The sequence below is a fragment of the Danio aesculapii genome, chromosome 14 (genome assembly GCF_903798145.1).
Source record: "Danio aesculapii chromosome 14, fDanAes4.1, whole genome shotgun sequence".
NCBI lineage: Eukaryota > Metazoa > Chordata > Actinopteri > Cypriniformes > Danionidae > Danio > Danio aesculapii.
This window is the reverse complement of record NC_079448.1, coordinates 20,230,125-20,250,862: the sequence shown is the minus strand read 5'-3', so window position 1 is coordinate 20,250,862 and position 20,738 is coordinate 20,230,125. Positions and strand designations below refer to the sequence as shown.

General features: G+C 37.0%; 1 protein-coding gene across 1 annotated transcript in view; it reads right to left on the bottom strand.

Annotated features, from left to right (window-relative positions):
• Nucleotides 1-17,798: 17,798 nt before the first annotated feature.
• The window catches only part of cnga2a (cyclic nucleotide gated channel subunit alpha 2a), a 165,489-nt gene continuing 162,549 nt past the window's right edge, over nucleotides 17,799-20,738 (bottom strand). The window contains exons 5-6 of the mRNA XM_056472951.1: nucleotides 19,329-19,435; nucleotides 17,799-19,219 (exon numbers count right to left, since the gene is read on the bottom strand). Of these exons, the coding sequence (XP_056328926.1) occupies nucleotides 17,799-19,219; nucleotides 19,329-19,435 (1,528 nt within the window). The remainder of the gene's footprint in view (nucleotides 19,220-19,328; nucleotides 19,436-20,738) is intronic.

Below are 20,738 nucleotides of genomic sequence, written 5' to 3'. Positions count from 1 at the left end.
TAGCCCACCTCAGAATTTTCTTTTCTTTTTTCTAATATTTCCCAAATTATGTTTAACAGAGCAAGGAAATTTTCACAGTATGTCTGATAATATTTTTTCTTCTGGAGAAAGTCTTATTTGTTTTATTTCATCTAGAATAATAGCAGTTTTTACTTTTTTAAAGACCAATTTAGGGTAAAAATTATTAGCCATTTTTTCCCAGATAGTCTACAGAACAAACCATCGGTATACAGCAACTTGCCTATTTACCGTAACCTGCCTAGTTAACCTAATTAACCTGGTTAATCCTTTAAATGTCACTTTAAGCTGTATAGAAGTGTCTTGAGTAATTTCAAGTGAAATGTTATGTACTGTCATCATGGCAAAGATAAAATAAATAAGTTATTAGAAATTAGTTATTAAAACTATTATGTTTACAGATGTGTTGAAAAAATCTTCTCTCCGTTAAACAGAAATTGGGGAAATTTGCATAATTTGCGACAAATGCGGGAAGGTGATGTGACACTTTCCACATATAGAGAAACCATAGATTGAAACCGATGGCAAAATTGGAATGTGTAAGTTTGCGTATTGCTGGTTGGAGAAAGACAAGTTTAAACAGTGACTGAAGTATGGAGACAGAATAGACTCAAAAGAAATTCACGCAAAAGACACGATGTACACATGCGTAGCCAAATCCACATGCATAACCAAATTCATGTGTGTAAAATATTTATACATATCCATAAAAACAATTCACGTGCACAAAATAAAAATACATATTCATAAAATACGTTTCACAAATGCGAAACACCATTTGCAATTGTATGAGAGTGTACAAAACGTTTTGAATGTTTAAAACTTGCGAGTTCATCCTGAATGAGAATGTGCAAATCCTCTTTCACATACGGATACGTGTGAGTGTATTTTTGAGACTGTTCTGGCAGAAGCAGGCAACTCGTACCTTTCAGCCAATCAGTTGAGAGCTGTTTTCGATGTCACCGACTCTGCGCTCCTTTTGTGCAGACTGTTCCTCTCCAGCATGACGAACAGAGAAAAAGATGCACAGGCTTCAAGCCAGAACTAATAAATTCCCTGACTTTCACTGACTAAAACTTAATTTACATTAAATCTAAAGAAACAGGCTGTTGCTGTGCTTTAGTTGCCTAATATGTAAAATATACCCTATCATTCGGTAATAACTGTATAAATATACTTTTAAAATGATTCTTATGAGTTTATTTTTTCTTTATTAAGCTATAAACTAAAGAATTGACAATGAAAATATTACAACATATACTGTTTATTTACTTACTTAAATCTTGTACACAGCAGATCTCACAACTTGACCTACAATTACAGGGATACAAAGTTAGCGTTAGCTCTACTATAAAAGATCTGGGTGTCATATTAGACAGCAATTTAACTTTTAAAAATCATATATCCCACAAAAACTGCTTTCTTTCATCTGAGAAATATCGCTAAGTTACGAAGTATGCTATCCATCTCAGATGCAGAAAAGCTAGTCCATGCTTTTATGACTTCTAGGCTGTACTACTGTAATGCACTGTTTGCTGGCTGCCCAGCATCCTCTATTAACAAACTTCAATTAGTACAAAATGCAGCTTCCAGAGTTCTAACTAGGTCTAGAAAATTTGATCACATCAACCCAATTTTATCCTCCTTACACTGGCTGCCTGTTAAGTTTCGTATTGAATTTAAAATATTGCTTCTTACCTACAAAGCTTTAAATAATCTAGCTTCTGTTTATCTAACCAATCTTCTGTCTCCCTAAAATCCAATTCGCTCTTTAAGATCTCAAAACTCAGGGCTTCTGGTAGTACCCAGAATAGCTAAGTCGAGTAAAGGAGGTCGAGCCTTCTCATTTATAGCTCCTAAACACTGGAATAGCCTTCCTGATAACGTCCGAGGCTTAGACACACTCTCCCAATTCAAAACTAGATTAAAGACCTATCTGTTCAGTAAAGCATACAATCAGTGCACCACTTAGCGGGCTTCCACACAGGTTCTGCATCTTGTTTATATACACTATGAACTGCAGCTACGCTAATTATTCTCTTTATTCTCCATTTCCACCTGGGGATACTCTTCCCGAGGCCTTCAGACTATGCAGAGTCACTGATTCGATCAACGACGAGATGGACCCAAGGTTTCCATATCCTGGACCAGGCTGTATCCTGAGCAGCTACTGTGGTGGTCATGGAGGAGTGGAACATGAGACTGATTCTTGTGACGCTCCAGAGACAGACGAGTCTTCGCTGAGGCCAGCTTCCAGCCTCCGCTGCTGAGACTGCAGCTCTGCACAAGACGTTTGGCCAGCGGAGAAATTAAAATGGTCGTGCCCAACTGAGTCTGGTTTCTCTCAAGGTTTTTTTTCTTCACTTTCTCCAATTAGTGAAGTTTTTTTCCCTCTCCACTGTCGCCACTAGCTTGCATGGTTCGGGATCTGTAGAGCTGCTCATCGTTGGATTTGCTCTTCAGTGATTGGACTCTCAGTAGTAATTTTTAAACCACACTGAACGGAGCTAAACTGAACTACACTGTTCCTATTTACTATGACCTTTTATGTGAAGCTGCTTTGACACAATCTACATTGTATAGGCGCTATACAAATAAAGGTGAATTGAATTGAATTGAATTTAATTGAACTTATCACAGGCTGTAGTAAACTTATTTATATCCTTTTCTCTGAAGGTGAAAATCAGGCTAAAACCCCGGTAGTCTGAGCTGTAGGCTTTATTTGACTGGATTTGATTGACTGAGGCAGCGACTCTGAACACAAAACTAAAGTGCTGTCCAGCTGAATATTCTGATTTGCTGGTGGTCAAGGACATTATAGCCTAGGTAACAAAATAAACGAGTAGGCTATTGTGAAAGCAGTATGATATGTTAATTTGGTTGACTTTTTTTCAGACTTAAATGCAATGTTTTATTGCCTCTGGCCATGCCCCTTTGCTGCGCAGGGTGTGTCCTTGTGATAAATGTGTGTAACCGGACGCCCTTGTGATCTAACTAGCCCGGATGTATTTTTTGTAGTCCCTAAACTTCATTCACTGTAGGCTTTGCTAAGCCAAAAAAGCTCCCTTTGCATTGAACTTTGAGTGTCTTACATTCACAGATGTTGATTATGTTCACACAGCTACATTACACATCAACTAAAGTTTAAAATATCATATCATATTGGACCACCCCTTTAAAGAATATCAGCTTGTGTGTTACAGGTGCAGTGAGAAAGAACCATGTCTCCTATGCCACCACTGATGATTCATCAATAATTCATTTTCTTTTCGGCTTAGTCCCTTTATTAATCTGAGGTCTCCACAGCGGAATGAACTGCCAACTTATCCAGCAAATGTTTTACGCAGCGGATGCCCTTCCAGCTGCAACCCATCTCTGGGAAACATCCATACACACTCATACACTACGGACAATTTAGCCTACCCAATTCACCTGTACCGCTTGTCTTTGGACTGTGGGGGAAACCAGAGCAGCCGGAGGCAACCCACACAAACACAGGGACAACATGCAAAAAATGGCAACTGACCCAGCCGGGACTCGAACCAGCGACTTTCTTGCTATGAGGCGACAGCACTACCTACTGCGTTGCCGTGTAGGTATGACTGATGTAATTGTTTAACATTGTAGCAAAGTTCGTTGTTGAGGGAAGAAGAAGACAGGGTCGGCGATTCAGGTAAGCAACAAAGTTTTATTTTTTCAATAAGTGCACAACACCCGTAGTTGTGTGTGTGTGTGTGTGTGTGTGTGTGCTCTCTCCCTCTTCTTGCGGCTGCTCCTTCTGTTCTCCTTAAGAAGGGTGTCTCTCCGGCCCAATCACTAGAATAAACAGGTGTTATTTATTATTTCTGATTGGCCTGCTGATTAGCCGCCGGGTTCCAAGCCTGCTCTCCCCCCTCATTGGGTGTTCGATCATGCTTACCTCTCCATAAACATGTGATACGATGGATCAACCTGGCAGCAGACAGGGGAAGCTCAAGGAGTTGCCCCACTGTCAGTTCCTTGACTGAACAGTGAACTTTTGAAATGGTCAGTTAAAATAGTAACATTCTGTTCAGCAAAGAGTCTATAATTAATTCTGTTTTGATTCTCATTTTACTCTTTTTCATGTAGTAAAATGCTTTTATGAAGCAAAACAAAGTTAATGGTACATTTTTTTCATTGAGTTTTATTTGTTTTGGTCAGTGTATACATAATACAACGTTGAAAATAGGTAATTACTGACATATATTTACCCTGTTTAATTAACTATTTTTATAGTTTTTTGTGATTGGCTAAAAGGCTTCATTTAGATTTAGACGTTTCGAGTGATTAAGGCAGACATTTTAAATATGCAAGCTTTTATTGAGCAATGTTGTTCTATAGATTTTAAATATTATTTAGGTCGTTTTGCCCAGATTAGTTTTGAATTAGGAAACTCAAGGTATCAGCACCGAATTATCTACTAAAGAATGGCTCTGGATCGGATCAGGATAAGCTACTGCATCAATGGGTCCGGGTCCAGATTGGATCCGGGCCGGATGAGCTAGTTTATCAGTGGTTCCGGGCCGGATGAACAGCTTTATTAGTGGATACGGGTAAGGTCTGAAACGGGTCCGGATTGGATCCGGAATTCTTATCTATTCCGGATCCGTTGCTCTGTGCAAGTGGACTCCAGTACAGACCCATTTTGCGTATCCGTTGCAGATCATGTAGTACCTTCGGCATGGATCCGTTCCGGAGTCATTTTGCTATCTGGGGAATAGCTGGGAGATGGAATCGCATAGGTTTTAACAAATATATAAATATATATAAGCTAATTTATAATGAGCTTAAATTATATATTTTTTTCCTTAGTTATTCTGTGTGTGCGGTATTTATGACCCAGATGTGTAGCCAGTAAACAATGCTTAAACATTAAAATAGAAACTTTGGTAACACTTTAGAATAACTATTCATTATAACTAGTCAATAGTCCATTAATAAACTGTTTGTTAATGAGTTATAAATGACTTGTTAAATAAAAATTAATAGTTTGGTAATTATTTATAACTGTGCCTTATAGATGGCCAATAGATAACTTACAAGCTGTTAGTTAACAAGTTCTAAATGATTTGTTAAATGTATTTTAATGGTTTATAACTATACCTAATAAATTAGTAATAGATCATGAACAAGCTGTTTGTAAATTACTTACTAAAGACTTGTTAAGTATCAGTTAATAGTTTATATATGCTATTGGGATGTTATTCTAGTTGCAACTATTCTTCATTTATTAACTGTTAGTAAATGAGGAATAGTTGCAACTTTAGAATAACATTCCAATAACATACATAAGCTAATAACTAACACTTGACTATTAACTCACACTTTACAGATCAGTTGTTTATAGTTTGTTAACCATCTACTAATACCAGTGAAACATTGTTGAACAGCAAATGGATGGAACAAGTTCAAGCTACAGAAATTTGATGTGATATTTAAAATTTTACATGTTTGTACTTTAAACTTGTTCCACTCATAGGCTTTTCTGTGTGCTGTATTTTACCAAAGAATCTCCACAGATGAAATGTTGAAAATTGTGTTTAATGTATAGAAACACTCATACTGAGCCATCACATGGCAGAACGGCAATATACAACAGAATACAAACCCATGAGGTTTGGGCACTTTTTGTGCTAAATATGAAAACAAAATAAGTAAAAATTTAGGTAACACTTTATAATAACTACACACTATAAATCATTTATTAAGCATTAGCAAATAGTGAATTCATTATCTGTTAAGCATTAACTCTACATTAATAAGCGTTAGTAAGCAGTTTATAACTGCAGCTACAAATGCTGTATTCTTGACTTACAAACATATTTATAATGTGCTTAATACTTGTACTTTCATACTTTGTTAATGATTTATTTTTCATTACTAAGTTAAGTATTGCATTATTTACAAACCAGTTGTATTTAAGAGTAGTTGAGGGTTTTTAGGATGATTCAGAATGAGTTAGTAAATTATTAATAAACTATTGAAATCAACGTTCATATGTCTTGTTATTCAGGCATATATTAAGGGTTACTATGTTTGTTAATAAATGCTTTATTAACTCAACTTCATCTAGTTTTGTGACCTAATCTAAAGTGAGGACTATTTATGCTTTATAAATCCCTTATAAATGACAAATAAAGGCTCAGTTAAATTCTAAACAGGAAAAATGGCATTATTCATTCCTTTTCATTTAAAGATACACAAGTAAAACTGTACTTCAAATGAAAAATAAATCTTTGCAACCTTATCTAAAATAAAATAACTGTAGAGTTTAAACATTGCATCTTATTATATTGGTAAATTATTATATTGTTGTTGTTGTTTTATCCAGTTTTATGTCGTATTTTAACACTCCTGTTATTCATCAATGTTTAAACTTCACAGTAATTTTATTTTTTAGAAAAGATTGCAAAGATTATTGTTAATTTGATTCTGAGCCTTTAATTGTCATTTATAAGGGATTTATAAAGCATAAATAGCCCTCACTTTAGATTAGGTCACAAAATTGCATGAAGTTGAGTTAATGAAGCATTTATTAACATATTAGTTAACTATTAGTATATGCCTGAATAATAAGATATATAAATGTTGATTTCAATAGTTTATTAATCATTTACTAACTCATTCTGAATGATCCTAAAAAACTTCAACTACTCTTAAATACAACTGGTTAGTAAATAATGCCATACTTAATTTAGTAATGAAATATAAATCATTAACTAAGTATGAAAACACAATTATTAAGCACATTATATAGGTGGTTATAAGTCAAGAATAAAGCATTTGTAGCTGCAGTAATAAACTGCTTACTAATGTTTATTAATGTAGAGTTAATGCTTAACAAATAATGAATTCACTAGATGCTAATGCTTAATAAATGATTCATAGTGTGTAGTTATTATAAAGTGTTACCAAAATTTATTTTATTAGAAAAGTTCTACAAAGTTTCACTGGTATTAGTAGATGGTAACAAACTATAAACAACTGATCTGTAAAGTGTGAGTTAATATATTAGTTAAGTGTTAGTTATTAGCTTATGTATGTTATTTGGATGTTATTCTAAAGTTGCAACTATTCCTCATTTACTAACAGTTAATAAATGAAGAATAGTTGCAACTAGAATAACATCCCAATAACATATATAAACTATTAACTGATACTTAACAAGTCTTTAGTAAGTAATTTACTAACAGCTTGTTCATGATCTATTATTAATTTATTAGGTATAATTATAAATCATTAAAATACATTTAACAAGTTATTTAGAACTTGTTAACTAACAGCTTGTAAGATATCTTGTGGCTATCTATAAGGCACAGTTATAAATAATTAACAAACTATTAACTTTTATTTAACAAGTCATTTATAACTCTTTAACTAACAGTTTATTAATGGACTATTAACTAGTTATAATGGATAGTTATTCTAAAGTGTTACGGAAACTTGAAATATTTATATTTTATGTTGGTGATGTTTAGGATAGGGGATAGAATAGCATACAGTATAAAAAAAACATTTAGTCCCGTGAACTGAAATAGGCCGGCTTTAGGATTTTTTTTCCAGAGAGAGATTACTGCAGACCAGGTTGTGAATTAGATTTTCCCATACTATAGACTAGCCTATGCTGTGCAACAGGTAACAATTTTGGTTTTGAATTAGATGTCCAGTCAAAGCACAACGCATCCTGGCATTATGGATATATTATTAGCTTAATATTACTATTATTATTCGTAGTAGTAGTAGTAGTAGTAGTATTGTACATTAGTGAACATAATGTGCTTTTTTTAAACAAGCCGATTTTTTTCTTTCTCTGCATGCGTACGAAAGAGAAATGAACAGAGAGAATTAACAGATGATAATTAACATGCGGCTCACTTTTGTGTGCGGATATGCCCATTTATTTAATTCATAACTGCCACTAGTAGCTTTGTAAAATGGAACATATTCTGAGCTTATGAGTGTTTTACTCTGTAGTGGCAGTTGGTTAAATATTTGTAACATAGTCTGTAATAAATAATAATTACCTACTGATAAAGTAAGTTATATAACAATCAGGTAATGTGCTCCATCGGCACATTAATCTTAATATTATTTTGTAGTGTGTGCTGTGCCACAGTATTCATATGTGCACATGTTTAAGATTTGAGGTAATAACATCGCCATGATAGTCAAAGAAATTGAAACATTCTTTTCACCCCAACACAATTTAATAGTGCACTATAAAGGCTAAAAAACTTAATTCTTATATTTGCTTAAATTTAGCAGCCTAGGGCTATACTTCTCAACATGTATTATATCTTTTCTATAACATACAGTATTGTGTAAAAGCATGTTTATCACAAGGAAAACTTAACATCCCAGGTGAAAAAAAAGTGTACTTGAGTACACTAAAAATACAGTAAGTACAATTTTATTTTTTATACTAAATAAATAAATAAAAAAATACACTTTAAATATACTAATTAAAAGTATACTTTTACTTAAGTGGTACTTAAGTAAAACTGTGAAAGTATGTTTAATATAACTGATATTTAAATAGATTTTTAGTATAAAGCAACAAAGTGTACTACTTGAAAAATATGTTATAAATGTATTTCTTAAAAGTATAATCTGAATGCATTTGAAAAATAGTTCAACGTTAGTACACTTTTACACAGTTATTGTAAGTATAAATTAAACTGAACTTTTAAAAGTATATTTAAATAGAATTTTTAGAATATAGACGTTAAATGTACTACTTCAAAAATATATTATAAGTGTAATGCTTAAATGTATCATTTGAATGCTAAAACAATAGTTCAAAGTTAGTACCCTTTTACATAGTTATTGTAAGTATAAATTAAGTTGAACTTTTTAAAACTATATTTAAATATAATTTTTAGTGTTGGAAATAAAGTGTACTACCTCAAAAATATATTATAAGTGTAATACTTAAAAGTATAATTTGAATGCTATAAAAATAGTTCAATGGTAGTACACTTTTACATAGTTATCACAAGTATAAATTAAATTAAACTTTTTAAAAATATATTTTAAAAGAATTTTTAGTATATAGAAATAAGGTGTAATACCTCAAAAATATATTATAAGTGTAATGCTTAAAAGTATCATTTGAATGCTATAACAATAGTTCAAAGTTAGTACACTTTTGCATGGTAATTGTAAGTATAAATTAAATTGAACTTTTTAAAAATATATTTAAATATAATTTTTAGTGTTGGAAATAAGGTGTACTACCTCAAAAATATATTATAAGTGTAATGCTTAAAAGTGTAATTTGAATGCTATAAAAACTAGTTGAAAGTTAGTACACTTTTACATATTTGTTGTAAGTATAAATTAAATTGAACTTTTTAAAAATATATATTTAAATAGATTTTATATAGCAAAAGTCTCAAAAAAAAGTTATACATATAATGCTTAAAAGTGTAATTAGACTGCATTTGACAGTATGACCCAGGTAAAAAAAAAAGTGCATTATAAAACATCTTATTTAAGTGCACTTAATGCGCATCCAGAATGTACTTGTACTAAAGTGCTCTATTTTTGGTGACTAATTTTGTACTTAATGTACTAACCATTTAAAAATAAACTTAAGATGAACTAAGTATACTTGACTGCTATTTTGACACACTATTAAGTTGAACAAAAAAAAAACATATATATATATATACATATATATATATATATATATATATATATATATATATATATATATATATATATATATATATATATAATATCACTTTTAATAGAATAGTAATCATATTTTATTGCACTTTTAAATATACTAGACTTACAAATAAAATACATTTATAAATTATTTAAAATATTACACTTAATTTACACTTATTACTACCCAAAAAGTGCATTAAAATACATGTTATATAATACAATTACATCATGTTCTTGAAGTGCTCTCTTTTCGCACACTGATTTTTGTAGTTAATACACTTAAAAGTTAGTCTTTAGTAGTTAAGATAATTTTTAGGATTGTCCAAGTGTACTCAAACTGTGCTATCCCAGATGAAAAATGTTCACTAAATTAAAACATTTACTTTATAGTGTATTAATATTGTTATTGCTCTACTATAGTATTGTTGATGTTGTTGTTAGTTCTTTCTGCAATGTTGGCGATTGATTTCATTTGGATCTAATAAAAATGTAATTATTGCCTCATAAAACTGTGAAAAGCTTATGCATTTAATTATACTTTTAATAACCTAGATTTGTGTGTGTGCGTGTGTGTGTGTGTGTGTGTGCGTGTGTGTGTGTGTGTGTGTGCGCATGTGTGTGTGTGTGTGTGTTTTGTGTGTGTGTGTGTATGTTTGAATGGCACGTCTCAGAAGCAAAGTAGCAGAAGTAGCCCCGCCCATTCCCATGATGCACCGAGGCAATTTTGAGTCAAATCGTGGCTGTGTGAATCTGCTATCAGCGTCTAATCGTCAAAATAAAGAGAATACATTCTTTACCTTTATCAAATTTTCATTGTAAGAGTGAACTTCAGAAAACAAGGACTTTAAAATCAGAAAGGCCATAGGACCGACCTCTCAGGTAATAAAATTGCATTTATTATGTAAAACCATTATTGTTGATATTAGCCTGTTGGCTAACTGTTAATCGTTAATTTTGAATGTCAGCATGTTTATCATCTTTTAAACGAGCCAGAAGATCATTTATGACAACAAGTCTAAACGTCTTCGGTTTTATAGATTACAATAACATAAACGTGAGCTGAAATCTTACTATCTGTGTTGTTCTCCCAGAATATTGACTTATCAAAAGCTACAAGAATGTCCCGTTTCATCCGTGTTTTCCTGAATTCGACTGACAGCATAAATGAAAGTAAAACCTTTCGATAGGAAAAGGTTGTATACACATTAACATACTTAATAATTTGCAATAAGAGTCGTGAGATAGATCACATAATTAATAGGAAATGTTATATCATAGAAAATGCATAACATCAGATAAATATATCAAGTGATTTATTTACTTATTTATGTGCTTATTTTTTAAATTATTTTGCAGGTTGTGTCATGTAAATTTAATTGATCTCACTTGTTTCTCAATCTCCTCATGTAATGACTTCTGTATGGAGCTCATGAGGACAGAGGAGCAGCTTGTGACTTATGTACAGTTGTATGTAGATTGTCTGAACGTTATAATCACAACACTAATAGTCTTAAATTCGATCAGATTTTATTTGTGCATGTGGAACCATTGGTGTCATAATCCATATGTAAATATTTGATTCAATGTGTGAAATTATATATATTTTAAGTTTTGTTTCTTCACAGTTTTTTGTTTGCTTTGAAATGTGTGTTCATAAAAAACTGAGGTAAAAATAAAGTTATTGCATATTTTTGTTTGTATGTCATTGTTATATTGTAAATAAATTGTTTTTTTTTTGTACCTTTAATATATTTAAAAGTGCATGAAATATGGTTTTAATTGTATGCTGTTCAACTATCAACTGTGCTATTTTGAGACATCATGAAATTGAACTAAAATGTGCTTTTAACATACTATATCTGCATTTTAAAAGTATATTTAGTTACAACTAGAAATACACTTGAACCCTAATTTTAAACATTTATAAATATATTAAGAATAGTTTAAAGTACAATAGTAATATATTTAAAAATGTAAAAAAAAGAGTGCTAAAATTCACTTTAAGTATACTAAGTATATTTTTAATACTGTACTAAAAGTGCTCTATTTTCAACACACTAATTTTGTACTTAATGTACTAAAAATAATATTAAGTATATTTTAAGATGAATTTAATACCATCTAAGTGCAATCAACTGTGCTATTTTGAGACACCATGAAATTGAACTAAAATGTGTTTTTAACATACTACTTTAAAAAATATATATTTAGTAATACACTTGAACCCTAATTTAACCCTAATCATTACTGTATAACTTAAACATTCTGATTAAAGAGCAACGAATGAACCTCTTATTTATTCATTTATTTATTTTTTCTTTTCATTACATTAAATAACAGGTGTTGCAAAAATGCACAGATCTAACGTTATAAGAAATATTTTGATTGCTTTCCTAACTTTTTATTTAGGATAAAATTAGTTGTGTTTGAAAAAACTACCAAGATCGACATCTTTAGTTATTATTATTATTAATGTGTATATGTCTGTTCAAACACGCACCCAAAACCCAGACATTCACCCCGCTTCAAATCGCGTGTACAGAATCACTTTGGGAAACAGTGTCTATTTATCACTATTGACCGCGTCAGCTGACAGTCATGCACCACTATATGACTGTTTTGAGGATTGCATATGAAGGGGAGACGGTACCTGTAATGAAAAGGAAAGGGAATCCCACCATAAACAAAGCGAAAGCACAGAACAGACTCACATTTAAGAGCAAGGGGCAGCGGTGGTTTAGCGGTATGGGTTGCGTATAGGGAGGCTCAGCTCTGTACTGTAAAATACGGGAGAATCCCGGTAAAAACAGGATTATATAATATATATATATATATATATTATTTGAAAAATGCAGCACTTGATGATTTTATTATGGCTTATTGCGAAGGGAGAAAAAAGTGGCAGAAACGCTTGAATTTTGTTTTGTTCCTCACTATAGATTCTGAAAATAAAATTGAATGTTATTCATTTTAAGGATTTAAAGTGTATAGTGTTGTTAAGAGTTGTCAAACAGGGAGATATCAGGAATCTCATAGAACATATTGAAATGCTGGAAATTGAAAATATGTTTATTTTAGGTTTCTGTGTCTATTAAAAATTTAAATAATAACATTATTATTACATTTATTTCATAAATTCACTTGAAATAAGTTACATACAAACACTTATGATGCATGATTTCTTAACATTTGCATGTGGAATTTTTAAATCCTGTTTTGACCTTACTTAAGCAATCAATAATGCATTTATACAGGTTAGTAACTATGTTATGACTATAAGGATTTATAATCCAACAAGGTTCTTATTAACAATATAAAAATGCTCTGGTTACTAAAGTAACCCTCGTTCCCCGAGGGGGGAAACGGAAATGTGGATTAATGGGGATTAATCCCACTTATGGGGATTTCGTTCAGAAAGCCAATCATCTGAAAGAGTATAAAAACGGGCCAATGAAATGCCAATGACTTGGCAGCTTCAGCTTGCGCAGCTGATGCTCGTTCCAATCAATGTAATATAAGCACAGCGAGAGCAAGGCTAAGGCATAATTTTTTTAGCTGAAGAGACTTTCACCTCCATAGCTAGCTTCCGTTCCCTGAGGATTACTTTGGTAACCAGAGCTTTCCCCTTCGGATGGGGAACTACAATGCTATAGTGGATAAATCCACTTATGGGGAAATGTCTGGAAAATGCCATAATGACTGCACCTTACCTTCGCCCCGCTGAGAGGTTTGCCAAGCAAGCATGAGCGCACCTGCGTCTTCAAAAGGCGCGGTCCTCCAACATGTTCCCTGGCCCTTACTTATCCCACTTCAATAGAAGATTTACGGATTTAGGCATATTTTTCGGGAGCCGCAAAACGTCTAGATAATTTTAGGAATTTAATACGACAGTACGTTGGAAAGTGTGCAGTACGTTGGAAAGCGTGCAGTCCCAATAGGGAGGATGCTGTGGAGGTCACCTGCTACCCAAGTGGGGAGCTATGATGGCAGACTATATGAACTAGGCCTGAGAAAGGGGAGTACGCATATAATAAGATGGTTAGCGGAGAGGGAAGACACGGGTCTGCTTATGTGGGGGGACTGCACCGTGACTGACTAAGCATATGGCAATGCCTAGTGGGGATCACCTAAGCAGGGAACTTACTGACAGAGCACTCGGTGTTAGGGAGAATGGCGCGGCAAGCATGTTCAACACCTTAACCGAGTTGTCTCCTCAATAACCAAGGGTTATCTAACACACTTGAGGAAACTGGCTCCACTCGCAGATCGTAAACCTTGCAAATGTATTAGATGTCACCCAGCCCGCAGCTCTACAGATGTCTGTTAGAGAGGGCATGAGAGAGGTGGATTAATTCGCCTAGCGCATCTGAGGAACCGGATGATGAGGTTATGCCTTCCCACAGTTCTGCCAGCCACCGCGTCATGATGAGCGGAGATGGCAGCCACGTAACCTGCTCACATAACCTGCTGTCCAGCTTCTCTTGGAGGAAAGAAAGCACTATGCTGATCTGGCAATTTCGGGGGTCTTCTCTGCGAGAGACGCACCATTAAGTGAATAGACTCCACTTCAGGGCATAGGCGCGCCTCGTGGAGGGGGCTCTAGCCTAGGTGATGGTATTAACCACCGTAGTCGGTAGGTTACCTAAGTCTTCCTCGCGTCTAAGGAAACACGTAGAGGTTCCAAAGATCAGGGCGAGGGTGCCAGATGGTGCCCTGTCCCTGAGAGAGTAGGTCCTCTCTCAAAGGGATTTGCCAGGGGAGGGCCGTTGCGAGGAGGGAGTGTTCTGACATCCAGGTCCGGTTGGGCCAAAGGGGGCGCAACTAGCAAGACCTGCTCCTCGTCCTCCCTGACCTTGCACAGTAACTACGCGAGCAGGCTCGCTGGGGGAAACGCATGCAAACAGATCGATCTGGGCTTCCCTGAATCACACCCATATCAGCTGAACAAACTCGGGGTGGAGTCTCCATTCTCCAGGACATAAGGCTGCCGTGAGAGTGCATCAGCTGCATGGATGAGCTCGCCTGGAATGTGAATGGCATGCAGCAATTTCAGCCACGTATGACTCCAGAGGAGCAGACGGCGGGTGAGCTGAGACATGCGGTGAGAGCGAATACCCCCCATGCGGTTGATATACGCTGCCACCACCGTGCTGTCCGTTCTGACCACCACATGCTGCTACTCCAGCACCGGAAAAAGCGGTGGAAAGCGAGGAACACTGCCAACAGGTCTAGGCGATTGATATGCCAATGCAACTGGGTTCCTTTCCACAGGCCCGCAGCTGCATGCCCGCAACACACAGCCCCCCAGCCCGTGCTGGAAGCATCTGTTGAAACAACATGACTGGACGCCTGTCCTAGAGGCACTCCGGCCTGTAGGAATGAGGGGTCGTTCCAAGGGCTGAGGGCGCAGCGGCAGTAACAGTGACTCGGTGTGTGCCCGCGTGCCATGCGCGTCTGCCAACTCGATCGTGAAGCCAGTGCTGAAGTGGTCAGCAGATGCCATATGCCACAGGAGCCTCTGAAATGATTTCAGTGGGACCACTATTTTGCTGTCGAACTCTCTCAGACAGTTCAGCATTAGCTGAGCGCAATCTCTGGAGAGGTGCGCTGTCATGGTGACCAAGTCCAGCTCCAGCCCGAGAAAAGAGATCCTCTGCACGTGGGCGAGTTTGCTCTTTTCTCGGTTGACCTGAAACCCCAACAGGTAGAGGTGCCGGAGCACCTTGTCTCTGTGCATAATCAATAGCCGCATTTCCACTATCGGGCCAGTGTGAGCCAGGGCTTTAATCAGGCCAGGCCGTGCCAATAGCCCGGGAGGTTGAGAAATGAGGCCGAAATCATGTCGCGTTTCCACTGTCGGGCTAGTTGCTCGCAGCGCGTCACGCAAACACCGCCCCCAGAACGTCCCCCGAATCAAACGTCACACAACCCGTCACACAACCCGCCCACTTCAGCGGGAACAAAAAACTCAAATTATAACGACAAACACAACCTGGCATCACTACGAGAGCTGGAAGATGGAGAACACCGAAGCGATTGCTTTTTTACTGTTTGTGGTCTGTTGGTGAAAGGCCAGACGTCCTCATTTCTGCAAACGCCGTCTATTTGCCTCTGAACATTTCCCTCGGCCCAAATGTTCAGAAGAGCCCTGGTGTCCTCAACTGACCAGTACTGTCTGCTATCCATTTTTTCTTCTTCTTAGTGAGTTGATCAAGCGCGATAGCAAAACAAATGTAATGGAAGAAAGCATCTTGTCTCCTCTTTACCTGACAGGAAAACTCCGCCTTTGTACGTAACCCCGCCCCGAAGCCCCAGTTGGCCCTCCATGGCCCAAGGTATTCAGCGGGCCGAAAAAGGCCGGACGCTGGCCCCAAGGAAGCCCCGCTTTGGCCCGATTACGCCCCGGAAGTGATAGTGGAAACGCGACTGGCATTGGCTCGCCCTGGCTCGCTCGCTTTAGGCGCGATAGTGGAAACGCGGCTAATAGCTCCTGAGAGTGGGCTAATACTCGCAGGCGGGGGCGGGGCAGCTCTCGTAGACGGGCGCTCTCGGCGACAAGCAGTGGATGTGGATGGTTCGGCAGGGGGGAGCGGTTTTACATTCCCGCCAATAGGTAACTCAGCCCCTCCATATCCGACTGCACCGCTGTGAATTCCTGGGTGAATCCACCAACGGTGTCGCTGAACAGGCCAGCCTGGGATAAGGGGGAGTCAAGAAAGCAAACTTTGTCAACTCCACGCATATCTTTTGCCAGATTAGCCCTAGGTGGCGCTCCTGGACCACTAAAGTGGTCATCGTCCTTCCCAGGGCACACACAGCAGACTTGAGGTCCGTGGAGCTCAGTGGGGTGCAATGCGGGGCTTGTAACAAGCCTGGGTCGGAACCACCCTCGTGCAGCTGGGCCAGCACGCGCGCATGGACCCTAGTGTGCAGGGTGGAAGCAACCTGGCCCGCGGCTGTGCCCGCAGCCAGGGAAAGCACGGTTATCATGTCTGTTTCTAGATCCGCCGCCGCACTTGCTCCCGGGGGAGGGAGCGGAGGGAGGGGATCCTTCATCAGGCAATAACAGCCCGTTCTCCGATGCAGCGCTGGACATCTGAGCCTCTATGTCATCAAGTGAGAGGGCGGAGCCATCCGAGGACGGAGCACTTCTCTCACTCGAAGCTTGGATGGAGCGCGTGGAGGAGCGATAGATCCGCAAGCCAGAGGGAGGCAGATTTACTCCCATTGTAACCCTCATATCTGCCCGAGTGCCCAGCAGGGGACAACTGGGGTGGGTGGCTCTTTTGCAAGAGCGAGCCGCAATATTTACAACACAACAGACATGCCACCGCAGTGACGGCATGTACTGCCCGCGAGCACCGCATTAACATCATCCGGGGACAGGAAACCACCGCATCCAAAAACGCACAGTCGGAGTGACGTCTTGAAAAAGACGCGTTGCCAACCATGTTGCTCTTTTAGGAAACAATACAAACTGCTCTATAGGACCAGACCCAAAGAACGCCAGGCAAGGGAGAACCCAGCTTGACCATCTGCTGCTGCATCTCACACACTCTGGACTGGGAGACCACTTTCGTTCACTCTCTCTCTGTAGAACAGCTGCAGGAACCCTCATAGACTCTCTCAGAAGCTTGGTGAAAGATGATTGGCTTTCTGAATGAAATCTCCATAAGTGGATTAATCCATTATAGCATTGAAGTTCCCTGTCCGAAGGGGAACCATTAACTCATTTGACAGAACACAATCTATGTTAGCTTACTAATAAGTCTTTGTAACTAACATAATGTTTTAACTTCGTGGACAGTATCATTATAAAAACAATCATGCACAACTAATTAATACGTATAAGTGAGTGTATAATGTTTTGGGAACTTGTAAAGAATATTGAGAAATAAAATACATCACTATTAAGTGTAATGACACTATTATAAATGCAGCTATAACTTTAAATATAATACTATTTTGTTGGGTCTTCGCAGGTAAATTTATAGAATGTTTATACTTGATTATAAATCATTTTAAACAGAGCTCCTATTTATTATGAGCATGAGCTTCACAGAAAGTGTTACCATGCTTAGTACTTAAAATTGAATGTTGACCTCACTGTTTGTACCATCACCATCAATAGTGCTTTCATTACCATCAGAGAGGAATCCACTGCCAGAATGATTGGTTCTGCATTCCAGAGTGGTAAGTCTCTGCTTCAGGTGCTGTTGAGTTGCTGAATATTGAGCCAATAGTCGAGCAAATCGAGTCTGTAATATTTCAATAGTAGCTTCCATCCTCTCCACTCTCTTCTCAATTTCTTCTTCTCCCATTCCATCTGCCTCCACCTCCTCGAGCAAACCCTCTTTCATAAGAATTTGTCTTCCCTTCTCTTCCAGAACTTTCTTAGCATCTGGATACTCCATTACAGCCTCCATCAGGTCACCCTTTGACAAACAAAAAAGATCAGAGTAGCCAATACTTCTGATGTTAGCAGTGCGACGATTGCCCATTTTGCTTCCTTTTATATTTAGGATGCTAATTTCACCAAAACAGCTTCCAGCAGTTAAGTGTGCATACTGGGTCACCCCATCATCAGCCACAACAGCAAGGCAACCCTCTTTAATGATATACATCTCTTTTCCTATGTCTCCCTTTCTGCAGATGTAGTCTCCTGGACTAAAGACCTGTGGCCGCAGCTTAAGAACCAGTTCCACCAAAAGCCCTGCCTCACAGTCCTGGAAAATACGAACCTTCTTCAATGTTTCTAAGTGCACATTGATAGCAATTTCAGCCCGAAGTTTGTTTGGCAGATTCTTAAGGACATCCTGCTCATCAATTGCTTTCTTATTTGTCCACAAATAGTCAAACCATTTGATGACTCTAGCTTCTAGCTCTTTGCTAACCTTTCGGAACTTCATGTAATGTTTAATGGCATCAATTTGACCTTGAAATTCAGCGCGAGTGGCATTCATGTTGGAAATCATTGATCCAACATTACCAACAATGGTTGCAAAAATTAAAACCCCAACTAGAAAATCAAAAACAACAAAAATATACTCCTCATCTTGGACTGGAGCTGGCATTTCCCCGATGGTTGTCAATGTGAGGGTTGACCAGTAAAGGCAGTACACGTATCCTCGTGTGAGTGTCCCAAACTCAGGGTCAGAGATGTTTGGGTAGACCCATTGATCAGATCCAAAACCCAGAGATTTGGAGATGGCAAAGTAGATGCAAGCATTCCAGTGAATAATGACTAGAATATAGAGCACCAAGTTGAAAATACGGAACAAGTTGGGGTAGCTGGTGCGGGTCTCGGTGCGGTCAAAGAACTCGAACAGGCGCGAGAAGCGCATAAGTCTATTCAAACGGAGCTCTGGTACATGAATGCCAATGACGATGTAGGCTAAATCTGTGGGTAATATTGATAGCAAGTCAAGCTTGAACTGTAGAGTATGAAAGTAGCTTTCTCTTAATTTGATAAGGTCCTTCACCAGAAGACCTTGTTCAAGGAAACCTGTAGTAAAGAAACAAATAAACAATACATTTTTTTTGCACTGAATCACCTATCAAACCTTTACACCCTCAACAATTATTTCAAACATGTGCATGTGGATAATTCTGACCTGTTCTTAGTCTTACACAGGTGTCCAGGATATATATGACATCAGACAGATAATCCAAAAAAAGCCACAGAATAAAGTTCCTGGTTTGAAGCTCATTAAAGCAGGCTCTGTATTTGGTAAATAAGGAAAGACATGTAACTTGAATCAGGACATTCCTTTAATATGTGACAAAATTAGATTTACATCTGCATTTATTCATGATCAGAATAAAATCTTTAATCCCACAAACTTGCTGAAAAAGATCTAGTTATACCAAGACTTAGTTGATTAAAAAAACAATTTCTATGATTACCATAGGTTTAATGAGTGGGTTTGTTGTTTTATTTACTGTGCCCAGATAAAATAATTTACAGAAGTCTGAAAAACAATGGTGAAAAAGAGAGCTTGGTACGATATTAACTTATTATTAACTCGATATTTTGATACAATATTTCAACATAAGTCATTATTACGACACAAGCATCCTGAGTTGTGTTCATTTCAATGTAATATTTTAAAATCAAGTCAGTTCAAGTCATTTTTATTTCTATAGTGCTTTTACAATGTCAAAGCAGATTAACATACATGAAAAAGATTAACATAATGAAGAAACTATAATAAAAAGCCAAAACAATGTTTCAGATGTGCAACATATTGAGTTTATCAGACAGCAGATTAGTGGCAGAATACTTGTGTAGTTTTAGTGAAAAAAAAAGATTCAAATAAATTAAATTCAGTTCAATTTAACACAAAGGTCACTGTTGAAGGACCATCGGAGAGCAGCTCTGTTACATCTTCCTTAGATGCGAGTGCGCTATACTTAAGCGATGACACGAACACAAGCCTTATGCAACAGAACTTACTGAATATTATGGGTATACAGGCGACATGCTACTATATCATGTCATCATCGTGAATGACACGATACGAGCGGATGACGAGGCGCGAATTCAGCGTTTTGCGTGTTTGACATGCTTAACGTGCGTTTCGCGCAAATCGCTCAAGTTTGAAAATGCAAACTTTAGCTGACATTTGCAGCGCGTTAACCAATCAGGAGCATGGTTGGTAACACTTTATAATAACTACACACTATGAATCATTTACTAAGCATTAGCATTAGCATCTATGCTAAGTATGTCATATTTTGACACTCCTGTTATTCAGCAATCTTTAAACTTTACAGTAATTTTATTTTTTAGATAAGATTGCAAAGATTATTGTTCACTTGATACCAAGCCTTTACTTGTCATTTATAAGGGATATATAAAGCATAAACAGTCCTCAATTTAGATTAGGTCACAAAACTGCATGAAGTTAAGTTACTAAAGCATTTATTAACATACATAGTAAACATTACAATATGCCTGAATAATAAGATATATAAACGTTGATTTCAATAGTTTATTAATCATTTACTAACTCATTCTGAAC